This window comes from Lontra canadensis, unplaced genomic scaffold (genome assembly GCF_010015895.1).
Source record: "Lontra canadensis isolate GAN:19392208 unplaced genomic scaffold, GSC_riverotter_1.0 scaffold3, whole genome shotgun sequence".
NCBI classification, from domain to species: domain Eukaryota; kingdom Metazoa; phylum Chordata; class Mammalia; order Carnivora; family Mustelidae; genus Lontra; species Lontra canadensis.
The window spans coordinates 14,642,390-14,657,186 of record NW_022630997.1 but is presented as its reverse complement, the minus strand read 5'-3'; the positions used below and the strand labels follow the sequence as shown (position 1 = coordinate 14,657,186).

General features: G+C 56.4%; 1 protein-coding gene across 1 annotated transcript in view; it reads right to left on the bottom strand.

Moving 5' to 3' along the window:
• The window catches only part of COL17A1 (collagen type XVII alpha 1 chain), a 51,322-nt gene that overhangs the window by 16,411 nt on the left and 20,114 nt on the right, over positions 1-14,797 (bottom strand). Inside the window, 20 exon segments of the mRNA XM_032880744.1 lie at positions 22-57; positions 1,210-1,272; positions 1,921-1,956; positions 2,424-2,459; positions 2,714-2,767; positions 3,335-3,370; positions 3,973-4,035; positions 4,718-4,822; positions 5,536-5,598; positions 5,700-5,726; positions 7,098-7,124; positions 7,320-7,349; positions 7,645-7,866; positions 8,417-8,587; positions 9,494-9,538; positions 10,682-10,762; positions 11,134-11,295; positions 12,357-12,425; positions 13,173-13,244; positions 14,700-14,771. Coding sequence (XP_032736635.1) covers positions 22-57; positions 1,210-1,272; positions 1,921-1,956; positions 2,424-2,459; positions 2,714-2,767; positions 3,335-3,370; positions 3,973-4,035; positions 4,718-4,822; positions 5,536-5,598; positions 5,700-5,726; positions 7,098-7,124; positions 7,320-7,349; positions 7,645-7,866; positions 8,417-8,587; positions 9,494-9,538; positions 10,682-10,762; positions 11,134-11,295; positions 12,357-12,425; positions 13,173-13,244; positions 14,700-14,771 — 1,470 coding nt within the window.

The window sequence follows — 14,797 nt, the reverse complement described above, 5'->3', positions numbered from 1 at the left end:
GAAAGCAGGACAGTGACCCACCTCTTGGACCTTGGTGTCCATCGGGGCCAGCGGGTCCTAGGAAAGCAGAACCACAGCTCATCAGTTACCCCAGGGAGTGACTTGGGGCCTCCCTCCCTCAAATGCCTTGCAGCCTCTCAGCAGGTTGTCTCCCAGGTGGGAACTGGTGTGGCCCCTCCCACAGCTGCCAATCATGGAAGAAGCCTCATCTTTGGGACCCCCCTCTGGCTGCCACTTTCTCCCTGGCCTCTTCCCAGGAATTTGTGTATTTTCCTGCAGGGAACTCACAGGTCAGCAACTCCCTGTTGCATCCCCAGGGCCTACTGTGAGACTCCGCTCACACCAGATGCTCAGCGCATGTCTGCCTAGTTTACTCAAGGTCCTGGGAATCAAGCTCCTCCAAGCCCTCCTCTCCTCTGGGCATTACGCTAACCTCTGTCTGAAGGGGTGCCCTCCCCTTCTCCCCTCTTCCCTCACCTTTGTCTTTCCTCACTCATGTTGCCTCTCCATGGATTTTCCACGCTGACCACAACGCAATCTTCCTTACTTTCTAAGGCCACATGAAATGCCCCTCCTCACCCCTCTGGCTGGAAGGAGAATTTCTGCTGTGCTCTCCTAGCACTCTGTACCTCAGGGCACCTGTCACCTTGTACGAGCTTTGTCTTCCCTCGTGGGAGATAAAGCATCTGACCTGCCCCACATGGCAGCCTGTGGGCGTCCAGAGCTTTCTCGCTTTTAAACGAACAAGAAAGTGAACACACCACAGCCCCATTGGTGGAGCTCAGACCCTTTTGGGACTTGGTGCTAAATGCCCCTCGGAGGGTCGGTGGCCAGCTTCCGCGTCCTGGTTGACAAGCACTTTGCTAAGCGTCGGGAGATGCTTAAGCCCCGGATCTGGCCGGGACGCCCGCTCTGGAGGACTGGGGCCTGCAACGCTGTGGGTCCCAGAGGACCTCGAAACTCATCTGTCCTCCCCAGTGGCCAGAGAGGCTTAGAGGCAGGGACCAGCATACATGGGCCACTCACCCCCCAGCAGTGAGAAACCCAGAGACGACTGCCCGGGCCCAGCAGCGACCTGCACACAGGCCCTCTGGCAGGGGCCGGCAGACTGGGGAACAGGAGAGGCAGCTCCAGAAGCAGGCGCTCAGCTCTGCGGCCATGCCGACCGGCAGGGCAGACCCATGGCCTCGGTTCCTCTGAGACACTCACCGACTGCTCCTTTGGCTCCAGGCTCACCCACAGCACCAGGCAGGCCTCTCAAGCCCGGCTCACCTGCGAAGGAAACAGGCCAAGCTGCCTGGAGGCCTCCAAGAGACGCGTGCTAGACACCTACAGGACGCTCCTCTCTCTCCGCCCTCCCCCAAGACGGCCACCTGCCCAGCCAGGGAGCTTGAGGTGACCGACAGGGGTTGGGGACCCAGCCTCTGCTTAGCGGCAATGGTCAGGGTCCCCAGGCGGGTTTGGATGTGCTCAGAGCCATGCCGGGGCTGAAGCTTACTCCCTGGCCCCACACGGCTGCCCCTGCAGCCAAAGCACCGTTGCTCCGGGTTCCGTTTTCCATCATTCAAGGTGGCAGGAGGGTAAGTGGATGAGAGGCTCCCAAGCCTCTGCGACTTTGGGAAGAGTGTCATTGTCCCCACGGGATCCCCCCCAAATCATCCAAGACAACCAGAAACTCCCTTTTCTGTTCCAATTGTTTACCATCTGGACTAGGCATACATTATGATGCTGGCTTCCACTCCCTTCACTATTTTATCTTGTGTTCTTGTTTTTTGGTTTGTTTTCTTAGATTACAGGTTTTCTGGAGGTTTTTAGACAGAGATTCTGTCTCACGCTTCTGTGGTTCTTTCTGCCTCCAGGGCCCAATGGATTTGCTAAAAGTCTTTAATGGATCACAGCAGATGCCTGTGCAAGACTGACCTGTGAGGCCTCGGGGTCCTTTCTCCCCCTGGTCACCTGAAACAAACACAGGGCAGGGCAGGGTGGCAGGAGCATTAGTCGGGAGCCAGGAAAACCCCCTCACTCAGCGGGACAGAACCCCAGCGTCGAGCAGTTCTGTGCCCACGAGCCTCGGTCAGGAGGATGATGGTGAGGACTGGGCACTGGTGAACCAAGGAGCAAGCCTGCCCTCCCCCCAGGGTCACCCACAGACCGCCCCCAGCCCTACTGGCACTCAAGTAGGTGCGACGGGTACGAGGAGAACCAGACTACAGGGCACATGCCTCAACCCCGTATCCCGGCCCGCTGTGGACTACCCGACCGCTGGGACATGGCGGCTGTTTCCCCTCTTCCTGCCTCAGTGCCCCTCGGTGAGAGGCTGTGCTGGAATGGGCCCTCACACACACCCCCAGACTCTGAGGCAGGGGTCCCTTCTGGGCTCCTAGGAGTCAGGCAACAGGGCTGTCTGAGCAGCAGCAACGTACCTTTGGGTCCTGGTGACCCCAGAGGTCCTTTGTCACCTGAAAAGATAATAGACAACTCTGTGTAAAGAGCCCTGGGGTGGGGAGGAGCGGTGACCAAGAGAGGGCAGGGTCTGTGTGTGCAGACAGGCTCTCCCGCCATCCTGACCTCCCCTCTGCTCACGTACCTGTCAGCCTGCACCAGCCACTGGTCACAGCTGCCAGACCCTCCTGGCCCCCCTGACCTCCTTCTTGATCGAGTGGCATCTACAGGGCAACATCCCCTCCCCTTCCAGGCCCTCTTCCAAGCTTACCTTTGATACCAGGAAGTCCAACTTCCCCTCGGAGCCCTTGGGGACCTACTGGGCCTGCAAACGAAGGAAACCATACAGGCAGATGAGCGGCCCCAGCTCTGGGGCTGAGGGGTGTGCACACGGGCACAGATGGGCATGGACGCGCACACACAGGGGCACACGCACCCTGGGGCAACATTAGGGGCTTTCTCAGCAGATGCCTGCCCACATCCCTGCTCCCTCATCCACGGCCAGCTCCCAGCCCATGTTACCAGGCCCTGGGTGGGGAGTGGGGCGGACACACACACAGTGGGACCTGGGCAGAGACAATGGCCTGCGGTATGGTGTGCGCTGCGGCAGATTCCCGTGGCGACAGAGAGGCGCAGGCCCCCAGGGAGGAGGTGGTGCAGGGACTCTGCTTGGGAGCAACAGGAGGGGCCTGCCCACTGCTGGAGCCGGGTCGGACTGGATCTCACTGGAACCACTGGGAGCTGGACCTCGGCTTCAGGGGACGCACGTAGAGACGGGTCTCCCGAAGGCTCACTTTATAACTACCTCTTTTGCTTTAAAAAAGGCTTTTCCCTTAGGCATCCCTTTCCTTTCCCCAGAAAGAGCATCTGTTTATATAAACAGCACACTGACCTGGGACACCCCGTGGGCCAGGAGAACCGCTGGAACCTGAGAAGGACAAGACAGCCACCATCAGGGGCAAGGCACAGGCCAGGGAGGTCCGACCCTCCCTGCGGGGAGTGCAGGGGGTGGTGCTCACTCCCAGGTGACCCCGCGTCAGTGGGTCTGAGGGTGATGCAAGTGCAAAGTTCTCCTTCGGGAGGCAGCTGCAGTTGGTGGGACCGGTCAGAATAAAACGTCTGGGCCCGGGCAGCAGTAGGGAGGACAGTTGGCCACATGGGCATCAAACTGAGAAGGCACCGTTCGCCCTGAGTTGTCCACACACGTTGCTTCTGAATAAGTGTGTCTGGGCACAGTCAGGTATGGAACTTGTCTGACTGTGGACTTCTTGGCCCATCTACCCAGTTAGGGGCCACATAACGGGGCCACTGGAGAGAGATGGAAACATCCCAAATTTCCATGAAGCCAAAAATACAGCCCTAGTCCTGACCCCGAGACTGTTTTTCAGGGGGACACTCTTTGGGCCCACTGTCCTTATGCAGGCCTGGGGCAACAGGTCCTGGCTGCCAGCATCCCAGTGCCTGGACCTCTGTAATCTATCCTGGTCCTGGACATGGCAAATCTGGACACCATCCTGGCACCTGTCTTACCTTTGGGACCCACAGAACCTGGGACTCCGGGTGGGCCCTGAACACCAGGTTCACCAGCAGCCCCTGGGGAGAAAGGAGAGGCCCCTCAGTTTGGTTGCCCACCCAGCCAGGCAGTGTCATTTGTGGGGGGACACTTCCCAGGCTGCTAGTGGCCTCTGATCCATCGGATACTTCCTCGAGGCCACGAATCTGCAAAACACCTTCAGTTTCTGCCCCCAGGGCCTTTATTCACATTGCACGGGGTCTGGTACCCAGCGGGTATGTGATAATTGTTGCCTGGTTGAACAATATTTTTAAGGGAAAGTCGAACTAAAACTAAAGCTTCTTGCTCACGATCTTTTGGCATTTTGAGCATTTCTGGTGTCTGTGCTTGGTTTCCCCTGACCAAAGCAGACTCGTGGTTAGGAATCTAATGTAAAATCTTCCCCACCTCCCCCAGGGCTGGGCCTGGGTCTCCTTCCCTGCCCAGTTCTAGCCACGAGAGCCTTAAGGACTTACACCCTAGCCTGCCTTCAGCCAGGCCCTGCTCTGCCCAGAGCCCTTCACCTCAGCCATGACTGCTTCTCCCCGTGACTGTGTTCTTTGTGGATTCTATGCCCTACAGGTTCTCAGCTCCAACCCGAATGCACAGCCCGGCCCACCTCCCCCATGAGAGCAGTTTTTGCAGGACCTGGCACAGAGCCTGGCTTGAGGCAGGTGCTCAGCAAAAGCAAGTGAAAGGAAGGAGGAAGGAAGAGCCTCTTACCTCTGTCACCTTTCTCTCCAAACCCAGGAGGCCCTGGTTCACCACGAGGTCCCATGGGGCCTTCTCGCCCTCTCTGGCCCATGGGTCCCTCCATGCCTGGCTCTCCTAAAGAAAGGACCAGCCATCTCAGAGTTGGGGTCCAGTGCCATGGCTCAGAGCTCCAGCGGCAGCATCTCGCTGGCAGAACACCTGCCTGGAGCCTCCACAATGCTCTCCCGGCTTCTCCCCTTACCCCTGCAGCCCAGGCTCAACCCAGAAGCTAGAGTGACCCTTAGAAATCCAAGTGGATCACAAGCTACTTCTGCCCCAAACCTGCAGATGGCTTCGTAACTCACTGGGAGGAAAAGCTCAGTGTTACCACACCCTCCCAGGCCCCACCGGACTGTTAGTCTTCCGGTGGGCTCCAGCCACGCCCCCCTCCTCCCCCTCCCCACTCCTTGACCATGGCACAATCTTGCCCCAAGGCCCGGGGCAGTGTTTCCCCCAACTCCTCACCCCAGCTACCTCACCCCCTTCCAGTCTGCTCAAGTCTGTTCAAACGGCACCAGCTTCTCAGTGAGGCCTTCTCTACAGCCTTATTTAAATTTACCCTCTTGGTGCTCCCAGGGCCCTGTCTGGCTCTGTCTTCCCCATTTCACGATCCATGATCCATGCCCGACCCTGCTCTGTACTTCACTTATTTGTCAGGTCTGCAGGCTTTCTCCCCAACCCAAAGAAGAGCAGCTCCTAAAACATGGCCTGGCACAGCAGACACTTAATAAACAGCTACTGAATCAACAAATGAATAAGGAAACGAAAGAGTGGACAGAGGTTCTTACCCACACTGCCTTTCTGTCCCTTTGGTCCTTCTGGACCCGGGTGGCCCAGGAGCCCAGGGAGGCCTGTGGAAATACAAGACTACCTCAGCCCTGTTTTCCCCCTAGAACCAGAAGTCAGGGCTGAGCCGCTCACGACACCTGCCACGCCATCAGAGGTTACGCACCTGGAGTCCCAGGAAGCCCTCGGTCGCCTGTGGGGACAGAGAGAAAAGTGAGAAGTCAGAGGACCCGTGCTCTCTACCTCAAAGAGCCACTGGTAGGACTAGTTGGTTTGCCAAATTTAGTAAATATACAGGACACAGATAAACACTAAGTATGTTTGTAGCCTAAGTATATTCAATGCGATATCTGCGACATAGTGACAATGATTTCTCTGAAACTCAAATGTAACATATTGTATTTCATGGCAACCAGAGAGTCGGGGACTCCAGGACCAGCTGTCCTCACATCCAGCATGCTCAGGAGCAGTGTGTGGTCTGCAAGCTGGAGCCTTCCAGAAGGGAGCTCACGCAGTGACCCAGGTGAGGGGTGGAGAGCGCGGGGTCCGGAAGGGAAGTGGAAGCCATTGGATGGAGGAATGCCCATTCCTGCACTGGGCTCTCTCCAGGAGGAGGTAAAGCTGGGGACGGAGGGCCGCCCCGTCACCTTGAACAGTGGTTCTCAGAATGGACCATGCTCCCCTGGCCTCAGAACCACCTGGGAGAGCAAGACCCTGGACTCCCAGCGCCACCCACACCCGCCGGATCCCAGGTTCTGGGGGCGGGGCCCAGCCTCTTCTGGCACTTCTCTCCCCTCCACACAGAAGCTTTCGAACCCCACTCTGCTAGATCAAGGGGTGCTGCTGCAGTCATTGGGTTTGGAAACCTCTTCCACCCATGGGCCTGTCCCACTGACTGTCAACCACTTTTCTGAGGAAATAGATATATTTCCTATGGCAGATGAATGTGTGTCACACAAGTTAGCCCACAACTGTTCCCCAACTAAGACGGTGGGGCCCCCTTTCCTGGGAGTATGTCCCGCCTCCTTCCTACACTGCCCTTTCCCCGAAGGTGGGTAGTGTTGCTCCTGCTGGATTCCCCCACAGGACCCCCCTTTCTGATTGCTGGGAGTCACTTCCAGCCTCCCCCATGAAGACCCCTGGGAGCAGGCTGCCCCGACCTGGGTCATCAGAATTAACTTGCGGGGAGGAGGGAGAGATCCAGTTCCACAGGATCTGATTCCTGGCAGGGCCCAGGAATCTGTATTTCTAGAAATCTCCCTAAGGATTATGTACAGTTCCAGGCCCTTGAGCTGCCCTTTGGAGCTGAGGGAGATGCAGGCCCTTGATACATTCAGAGTCCTTGTGGGGAGTTCTGAGAACCCTGAGGAGGGATGAGGAACAGCGATGCCCCCAGAGACACAGAGCCCTGCTCTGTCACTAAACCTCCGAAAGCCCAAGGGTCTGCAGTCCCGACATGAGGAGAGCTGGCCAGGAAGATGGGGTGCGGGAGCCAGAGCCTGGCTGACTACCTTAAACCGGCCCTTACTAATATTCCGGGTCAAAAGCGCCGCACTTGATTTACCTTTAGGGCCTTGACTTCCCATGTCACCTGAAATCAGACAGATAATGAAAAGTATGAGATGGGATGAGAACCCGAAGCCGTTCTCAGTCCTCCTGACAGACACCACAAGATCTTTCCACTACTCATCCTTCAGTCTGGAAAATTTCCAACCAGAAACCACCCCCCCCACCCCGTCCAAGGGCAGGAAAAGAGACCAGGGTCAAGGCCCAGTCTACTTAGTACCTTTCGGGCCGGGGCTTCCTCGGAGATTTCCTACAAGGGAAGGTACGCCTGGAGTTAGTGGCACATCTTGTGTGTGTCACACACATGCACACACACGGACCCACAGACATACACGAGGTGGACTGTGGTAGGAACTAGCACCCAGACTCTAAGGGCTGCCGGCTGTGTGACCTGGGGCAGCTCTCCTCACCGGGCCTCTGGCCGAGTTCCCAGCAGTCAGATGGGATGGCAAGGCCAGTCCCCCTCCCCCTGGGGCCCAGCACCCAGGTCCCAGCCTCTACCCCACCCCCTGCAGGAGCAAATGAGGGGGAACAAGGATGCTCACCGCTTTCCTGCTCAGCCTTCAGCTTGTCCCTCACGAACAGCCAGAGCACCTCCTGACTGTGGTGATCAAGCCCCAGGCCCCCGGCATCTGCTCCCACGTGGGGGGCGGTGCCTAGCAGCCGGTCCTTACTGGCGCGATCCATCTTCTGGTCGTAGAGCAGGACGTCGCCCCGGCCCTGCTCCAGTGCGGCCACCCGAGCCTTCAAAGCCCGCACCTCCTCAGCTGCAACAGGGGAGACAGGCTGTCAGGTGGCCTCCACGTGGCCCAAACTGGAGCTCTAGGGACATCGTGCTACAACCCCTACACACAGGACACCTGTTGTGATGAGCGGGGTGGGGGGCGGGGGGGGGCGCACGTGACATGGCAGTCAGGCGCTCAAAACACTGGGCCTGGGGGTCGGCCTCATCCTGCGCTGTGGCTGCGGCGCAGGCCCTCCTCCTCCTTCCTGGGGGTGGGGGCAGGGGCCACACAGAGCGTGCAGAAGGTGCGAAGCGGCTCCGGGAAGGCCTGGCCTGGTTCCTAAGAGCCGCCCTGTGCTTGCTTGGCAGGATGTTCTGCGGACAGATGGCACCCGGCTGGGATCCACGCTGGGAGCCACACCGGGACCCCAGTGGCCCGGGGGACCCTGGCCAGATGCCTCCACAGCCCCACCTGCTCATTCACGGTAACAGGGGGTCCACACCCATCCTCTCCAGTCCCTCTACCCTCCACACCCGGGACCTGCGAGCTCCGGCCCTCCGCGCGGGCAGTGGGGCCCCCTGTGGGCACGTACCCAGAGCGATGAGGCCAAAGAGCAGCCCCAGGAGCAGCAGCCAGGTGAGCAGCAGGCCCAGCAGCCACTTCCACCAGCTGCAGCAGGAGCCACAGGGGCACCAGGCGGGCGCCGCGCCCCACGGACCCCCGCCGCCCCCGCCGCCCCCACGGTGGTTGTAGTTGTGCATTTCTGTGGAAGACAAAGGAAGGGTAAGGTGAATGCAGTAGACTCGTGCCCTCTTCCCTCCGAATTCTCTAGGTTTTGGAGACTTCCTAGGGGCTGAGCGAATGCTGGTCGGGGCTGCAAGGCCCTAAAGGAGAAACTGGGCTCGAGGATGGAACACAGGCCCCGGCTGGTGAAGAGCACGCGCCCGACCAGCCTGACTGTGAGGGCCAGAGGGGGTCCCTGCACCTCGGTTTCCTTTCTTATAAAATGGGGTTAAGAGCTTGCCTCCTTCTTAGGATGGTTGTTGGATGAAGGAGATAAGGCACTTAAGGTACTTAGCACAGGAGAGGGCACAAAGTTTAAAAATCCTGATGACAACCCCTGATTTCCCACCACCTCCTGCATTTGATCATGGCCAAACCCAAAGCGTTCCCATCTCCCCATCTCCGTTCCCACTGCTCCTTCTTTGTAATCCCTGCTGTGCCTGGAATTAAACTCAGGGTGGCCAGGAAGTTTTGTGGGTTTTGTTTTTAGTGGAAAGGGTTTTTAATGTCTAAAATAGGTGGATAACCCTTGACCTGCTTCTCTCTCAAAACTGTGGAAGCAAGTGAGCCAAGGTAAAGGGCTGGAGGTGTGCATGTGGTCTCGGTGGCCCTCGAAGCCCAGGTTGGGGGTTCTGGCTCCTGGCCTGCTGGGAGACCCTGCACCCTGGGCGGCAGCGCCCAAGGGCACAGGCAGGGCCTCCTGCTGCAGCCCTGCTCCAGACCCCAGCCTGCGCCCCTGCCGTCCTCTACCCTGCCACCTTCCAGAATGACTTAGAGGTGCGGCTCCTGTGTGCCCCAGCTGTAGGCGAGGGGGCGGTCATCCTTCCGTTCATCACCACCAGCCCCATGAGCTCCTGTCCCCGCAGGACCTGCTGTTGTCACCCACCTGCGGAGGCGGCCTTGCCCTTGGTGGACACAGTCTTCACGTCTCCTGGAAGGCAGACACCGAGAACACGGGTTTGAACCTGAGCTTTTGCACTGCCGGAGCCCACAGGACAGCCCGTGAGCTGACTGTGGGCAGAACCTGAGGGAGCGATGCCATCCCAGCAGCTCCAGGCAGGGACATTCACTCACTCAGTCCTCGTTGATAACGTGTTTGCAACAATTCCATGGAGAAATACATGGCTTGACAAGCAATTAATGGTTGGTGGGAAAAGCAGGGTCTCAACCTTCTTGTGACCTTAAATCTTTCAAGCCAAGACCGTTTTGGGGTTCCACGTTAGGGGCAACATTCGCATCCAAACGATCAAGGTGCTTGTGAGAAAGGACTCTTGATTTCTTCGTTCAGGGACTTGGAACACTTTCTTCACCTGGGGCAGGGGGCTGGAGGGCTAGTGCAGGAGCTCGTCCTGCTATCCAACCACGGAATGCTTGTGAGCACACGTGAAGTTTTTTGGGAAAACGGTTTACAGCTTTCATCAGCTTCTGCAAAGCCCCTTTAACTCCACAGCCCCATTTCCACCCTAAAATATAAATCTTCCAAGTGAGCATTTCCTTAGAGTAGGGCCTGCTAAAGACCGTAATGGATTGCATTTGCATTTTGAAAAGATGTTCTAGGGCCCAACTCTCCTCTTTCTTTACTGATCTCCCTGAAATCAGTGATCTGGGGAGAGTCTACAGGGCCCAGAGCATGCAGAGAAATGCAGTTAGTTGGGAGAGAACCCAAGTATTTGGAAAGAAAAAAATATAATAAATGTAGCAAGTGCTTTGCGAAGCATTTTCTAGTAGTTCTGAAAATTATGGGATAGGGAATAAGCAGAGAAAAACAATCCCGCCAGAGACGGCAGATGCACCCTGGGAAGGCGTCTGCTGTAGTCACAAGCGTGTGCGCGCACATACACATACACATACACATGCACACACAGCCCGAGACCACTGCGGGGTTTGCAGGAATGCAGCCTCTGATTCAGCAGGTCTGGGCCAGGGCCCGGCACTCTGCATTCCCAACAGGTTCCTGGGTGGCGCCCGTCCTGCGGGGCCAGAGGCTGCATTCTGAGCAGCGAGGTCTCAGAGGATAAATAAATGAGAGGCAGACAGATAAAAGTCAGAGGGACAGTCTCCGATTTCCTCTCACCATTAGCTTCTGATGCCAGGCAGGTGTCAGCGGTGTAGGCAGCTTGCTTCTCTTTCTTGAGGGTGTCATCTGAAAAAGACGCTGTGAACACCACCCAGGATCACCCGGGGTATTCTGTGCTCCCGCCCCACCCACCACAGAGCAGCTCCTGCGTGGACCCTGCGGTAGGAAGAGGGCCCAGCTTCCCTGAGTTCATCTCCCGCATCTGTGTTTGTGTTTAGGCTTCCTGTTGCCCAAAGACCCCTCTGGGAGTATTTTACCAGAACTTTCCTGAATGTTTATCTACATTCAAGGCAGACCCTGGAACACCCTATTCAGGCAGGCATTTTTCATTTGAATGGAGGGACTGTGGTTTTCTTATTAAAATGTCTCCAGCCACCTTGCGGGGACATTCGGTCTCCTACAGGGTCTGCCTTTCTTGGGAAACCTGCGTAGAGTGGGGCCCCTCGTACTTGCAGCGATGCTGGCTGGGGAGGCAGTAAAGACCTTCCCGCTGTCCTTGGTCATGATCAGCAGCTCCATCTCCTTCTTGGCTGGCGTGTTGTCTTTCTCCAGAATCAGGAATTTACAGTCCTTGTGCAGGACATCATCACTCTGGACATTTGTGGTGCAGGCTGGAAAGGAGAGGAGCCGGCAAGGAGGAGGACAAATGAGACCGAAGAAACGAGAAGAGGAAGGAAGAGGACAAGAGGAGCGAGGAGGGAAAGAGAGGGATCAGCGGGTATGTCCAAAGGCCTGTTCTCGCCAACAGCGGTCACTAAGACCCTCCTGGGGACCAAAAGCACCTCTCCTGCCCGGCTGGGCCTGGCCATCAGAGGTCAATGCCAGAAATGCTGGGGGGCTGACCTCTGATGCTGCCTCCCCACCTGGACGTTACAGGATCTTTAGTGAAAGGGCCACAGTCCCCTTGTCTCTCAGGCACTTCTTTAATTAATGTGGCCAGTTCACGTCTAGCCTTCAGGCTCCAGGGTTCCCGTCCTGGGCTGGCGGGAGCCCTTCCTGACCACCCAATCTAACGCGATGCGCTCCTGTCTCTAGCGAACCACCTATTTCTTCCGGTGGGTGTTATTTTCTCTCATTCTCTCCTGTACTTGGTCTCCTGGTCTATTGGCCTCCCACTGGGTGGTCAGCCTGGTGAGGGTGGGAATCTAGTCTGCCTTGTTCACAGCTCTGCTCAGTCACGGAGAATAGCGTCTCATACAAAGCAGATGCTCAGTCTTTTTTGAATCAACCAGTTGTTGAATGGAAGGAAGCAACGGGATCAGATCAATGGAGGAAAGAACCCACCAGCTGCAGTGAGCCCAAGTTGATGAAGATCCTAGCGGAAATGTGTGCGGAGCTCCTGACGGGCTCCCTGGTTCTTACAATGGGGAACACATAAGAGGAGCAGGCCGGGGGCTTGCAGACACGGGTGGGGACTGGGGCACAAATGTCTGACCCTGGGCAGGTGTGGAGGATGGAGCTCCCCGCCCCACCCCTTGGACGGGAAGGCCAAGGTAGGGCCAGGGACACAGCCGCCTCTGCTCTGTCATGGCAACTGGGAGGCCTCAGGGTGAGTCGTGTTTGCAGACCTCGGACCAGCAGTGGGTTCTCTCTCCTCTCATGTAGCAGGTGTCCCCGCGGAGCACTTCTCCGCCTGCACAAGCTGCCCTCAGCAGCCGGAGGTCATGCTCACCGGCAGAGGTGGACACACCAGTGCTCACAACGCCAGGGCTCTGGGGCAGGTTCTTCTTCACACCATACGCTGCAAGAAAGGAACCACTGAGTGAGCAGGCCAGTGTGGGAGGGTGGCTCCTTGAGGCTCAGAAGTAGTCTGACCAGCCCTAGCAGCTCGGTAGCCTCCCCAGGTGAGAAAAACACAGAATAAATAAAATGAACAATAATAAGGAAGACAACTCTCTCCAGCCACAGGGGCAGCAGTGAATTTAGATGAACTTTCCTTGGTCTAATCCTCATCCTTTTAGGTCTGTTCCAAAATTCCTCCTCCTCCATGAAGTCCTCCTAGGATTCCTTCCCTTCAGAACACCTATAACCTTAACACCTGCTCTGCATACCTGGATGCATGTTGTCTTACGGGATGCCCAGTTGTTTCACATGTATTAGACGCTCTACTCCAAGTAAACAGTAAGCAAGTTGAGGGCAAAGGTTAAGGGTCACACCTCTTCTACTCCCTGTGCCCAGGCCTGCACAGGGGGTACACCAGAAAATCACCCAGGTGATCAATGTACAGTGACAGGGACCATCAGAAACAGCAGTGAGACAGGGATATACAGGGGACATGCCACAGCACAGGCTCCCCTGTGTTTTCCCTCATGTCTGAGCCCCCACGTGACAGAAGTTGGCACTTCTAGGTTGGGAGGTGGGGAAAGGTTGACTGATTTTTGGAGATATTATGGTCCCTCCAGTTTGGTTGCTGAAAAGGAACACTGTGAGTTACAGCTGCTGAGAGGTGTCACTGCCTGGGCCTGGAGTGCCAACCTCGGCTACAGACCTGTGGAGGTGGTGGCCGTGCCGTGGGACAGGGCAGACGAGCTGGGTGCCAGGTTGTTCTGCATGCCAAATACTGCGAAAGCAATTGAGGGCAAGTGAGCGCAGGTCGGGGTCCCTTAGCTTGAGGCAGCCCCCAGAGCCCCCAAATCACTTCCATGAAGAAGGCCTTCACACAGGACAGATTACTCAGCATTCTCAGTTCTTACATTGTGAGGGACACAGGGATCCCCACCATAGGTCAGATGCTCTCAGCACTGGGTCCTGAGCTACCCCAGGTAGTGAGTGCACACAACTGAATGGTGGTCACTTTCATGGGGTCTGAACAAGGTCGCTGTATCCGAGGACATTTAAAAATATCCCAGGGGTCCAGACACCTGGGTGGCCCCATCAGTTAAGTGTCTGACTCTCGATCTCAGCTCAGGTCTGTTGGGCTCCTCATTGGGTGTGGAGCCAACTTAACATCCCAGGGAGTCGTGTTTGCTGGGGGATCCTAGGGCACCCTGGGGCACGGTGGGGAACTGTGGGCATAGGACACAGATGCAGAGGGATTGAGAGGGCTGACCTGGCATGCCCCCGGTTTTCCCTTGAACACTTCCTCCTCGAGACTCAAACACATAAAATTCCCCTGGCTCCCATTAGGATTTCAGAGGCTGGTTGTTGGTCTTTAAATAATAATCAGAAGCTCAATACTCCCCAGGTAAGAGCTTCTCTTATTTCATCATCTCTAGTGTTTGGGTCACAGATCCTGGATCCAAGATCAGCCCCCTTCCTCAGTCAGGACTGGCAAAGCAGAAGGGCAAAGGCAGAAGGAATGAAAGGTGAACCCGGTGTCTTCTGGGTTTGGTGGGGCTCTAGTTGAACAGAAGTGTTGAAATAAGAATGCTACATTTGCATTTGTGGGCGTACCAGCCAGCTAAATGAAGAAGGCCCACATCGTTATATTTACTAATCACAGTAACAGAGAGTGAAGGCAGAAGCCTTTAAAAAAAAAAAAAAAAGAAACAAGATGTGGCTGGTAACATTTACATAACGTATGGTTATGACATATGTGGAAATAGAGTGAACATATATTCCTTTAAAAGGTCATGTTTGCATTGGAAACTAAGCAGTAACTTTGGTTGAGCCCCCAATGACCTACAGTATTTATGAAAAGATCTGAAGTAAGATCCTTCTAACGTAATAATACTTTCCACCTGAAAAATGTCCGGAGCACTGACTCGGCCCTTTTGCTTCCATCTCTCCACTGCGCACAGAGGAGAAAGGGACCAGCACAGGACAAGCAGGTAGGTGAGGCCTCTGGCCCCTCCACCTTAGGCCTTGCCCTTGGGGGCTGAGCTCCACCTCTGATCTTGGGCGGACACCCCTTGGGCCCTGCGTCTGCACCCCCGTGCGCACTGAGGAAAGTCCTCATGCTCAGGGGTGTAGAGGACATTTCTGCGGAAACCATGGTTTTCCTCAGCAGGAGGGAGCATCCTAATGTTTTAAGCAAACATTCTGAAAAAGGCCACACAAGCTGGCGAGCACTGACCTGAGGAGCAGGTGCTGACCCCGGGGTGCAGCGTGGGAGAGCAGGACGCCATGTTATTTGGAACTCCGAAAACTGCAGGGGAGGAGGAAGGTCGGTGA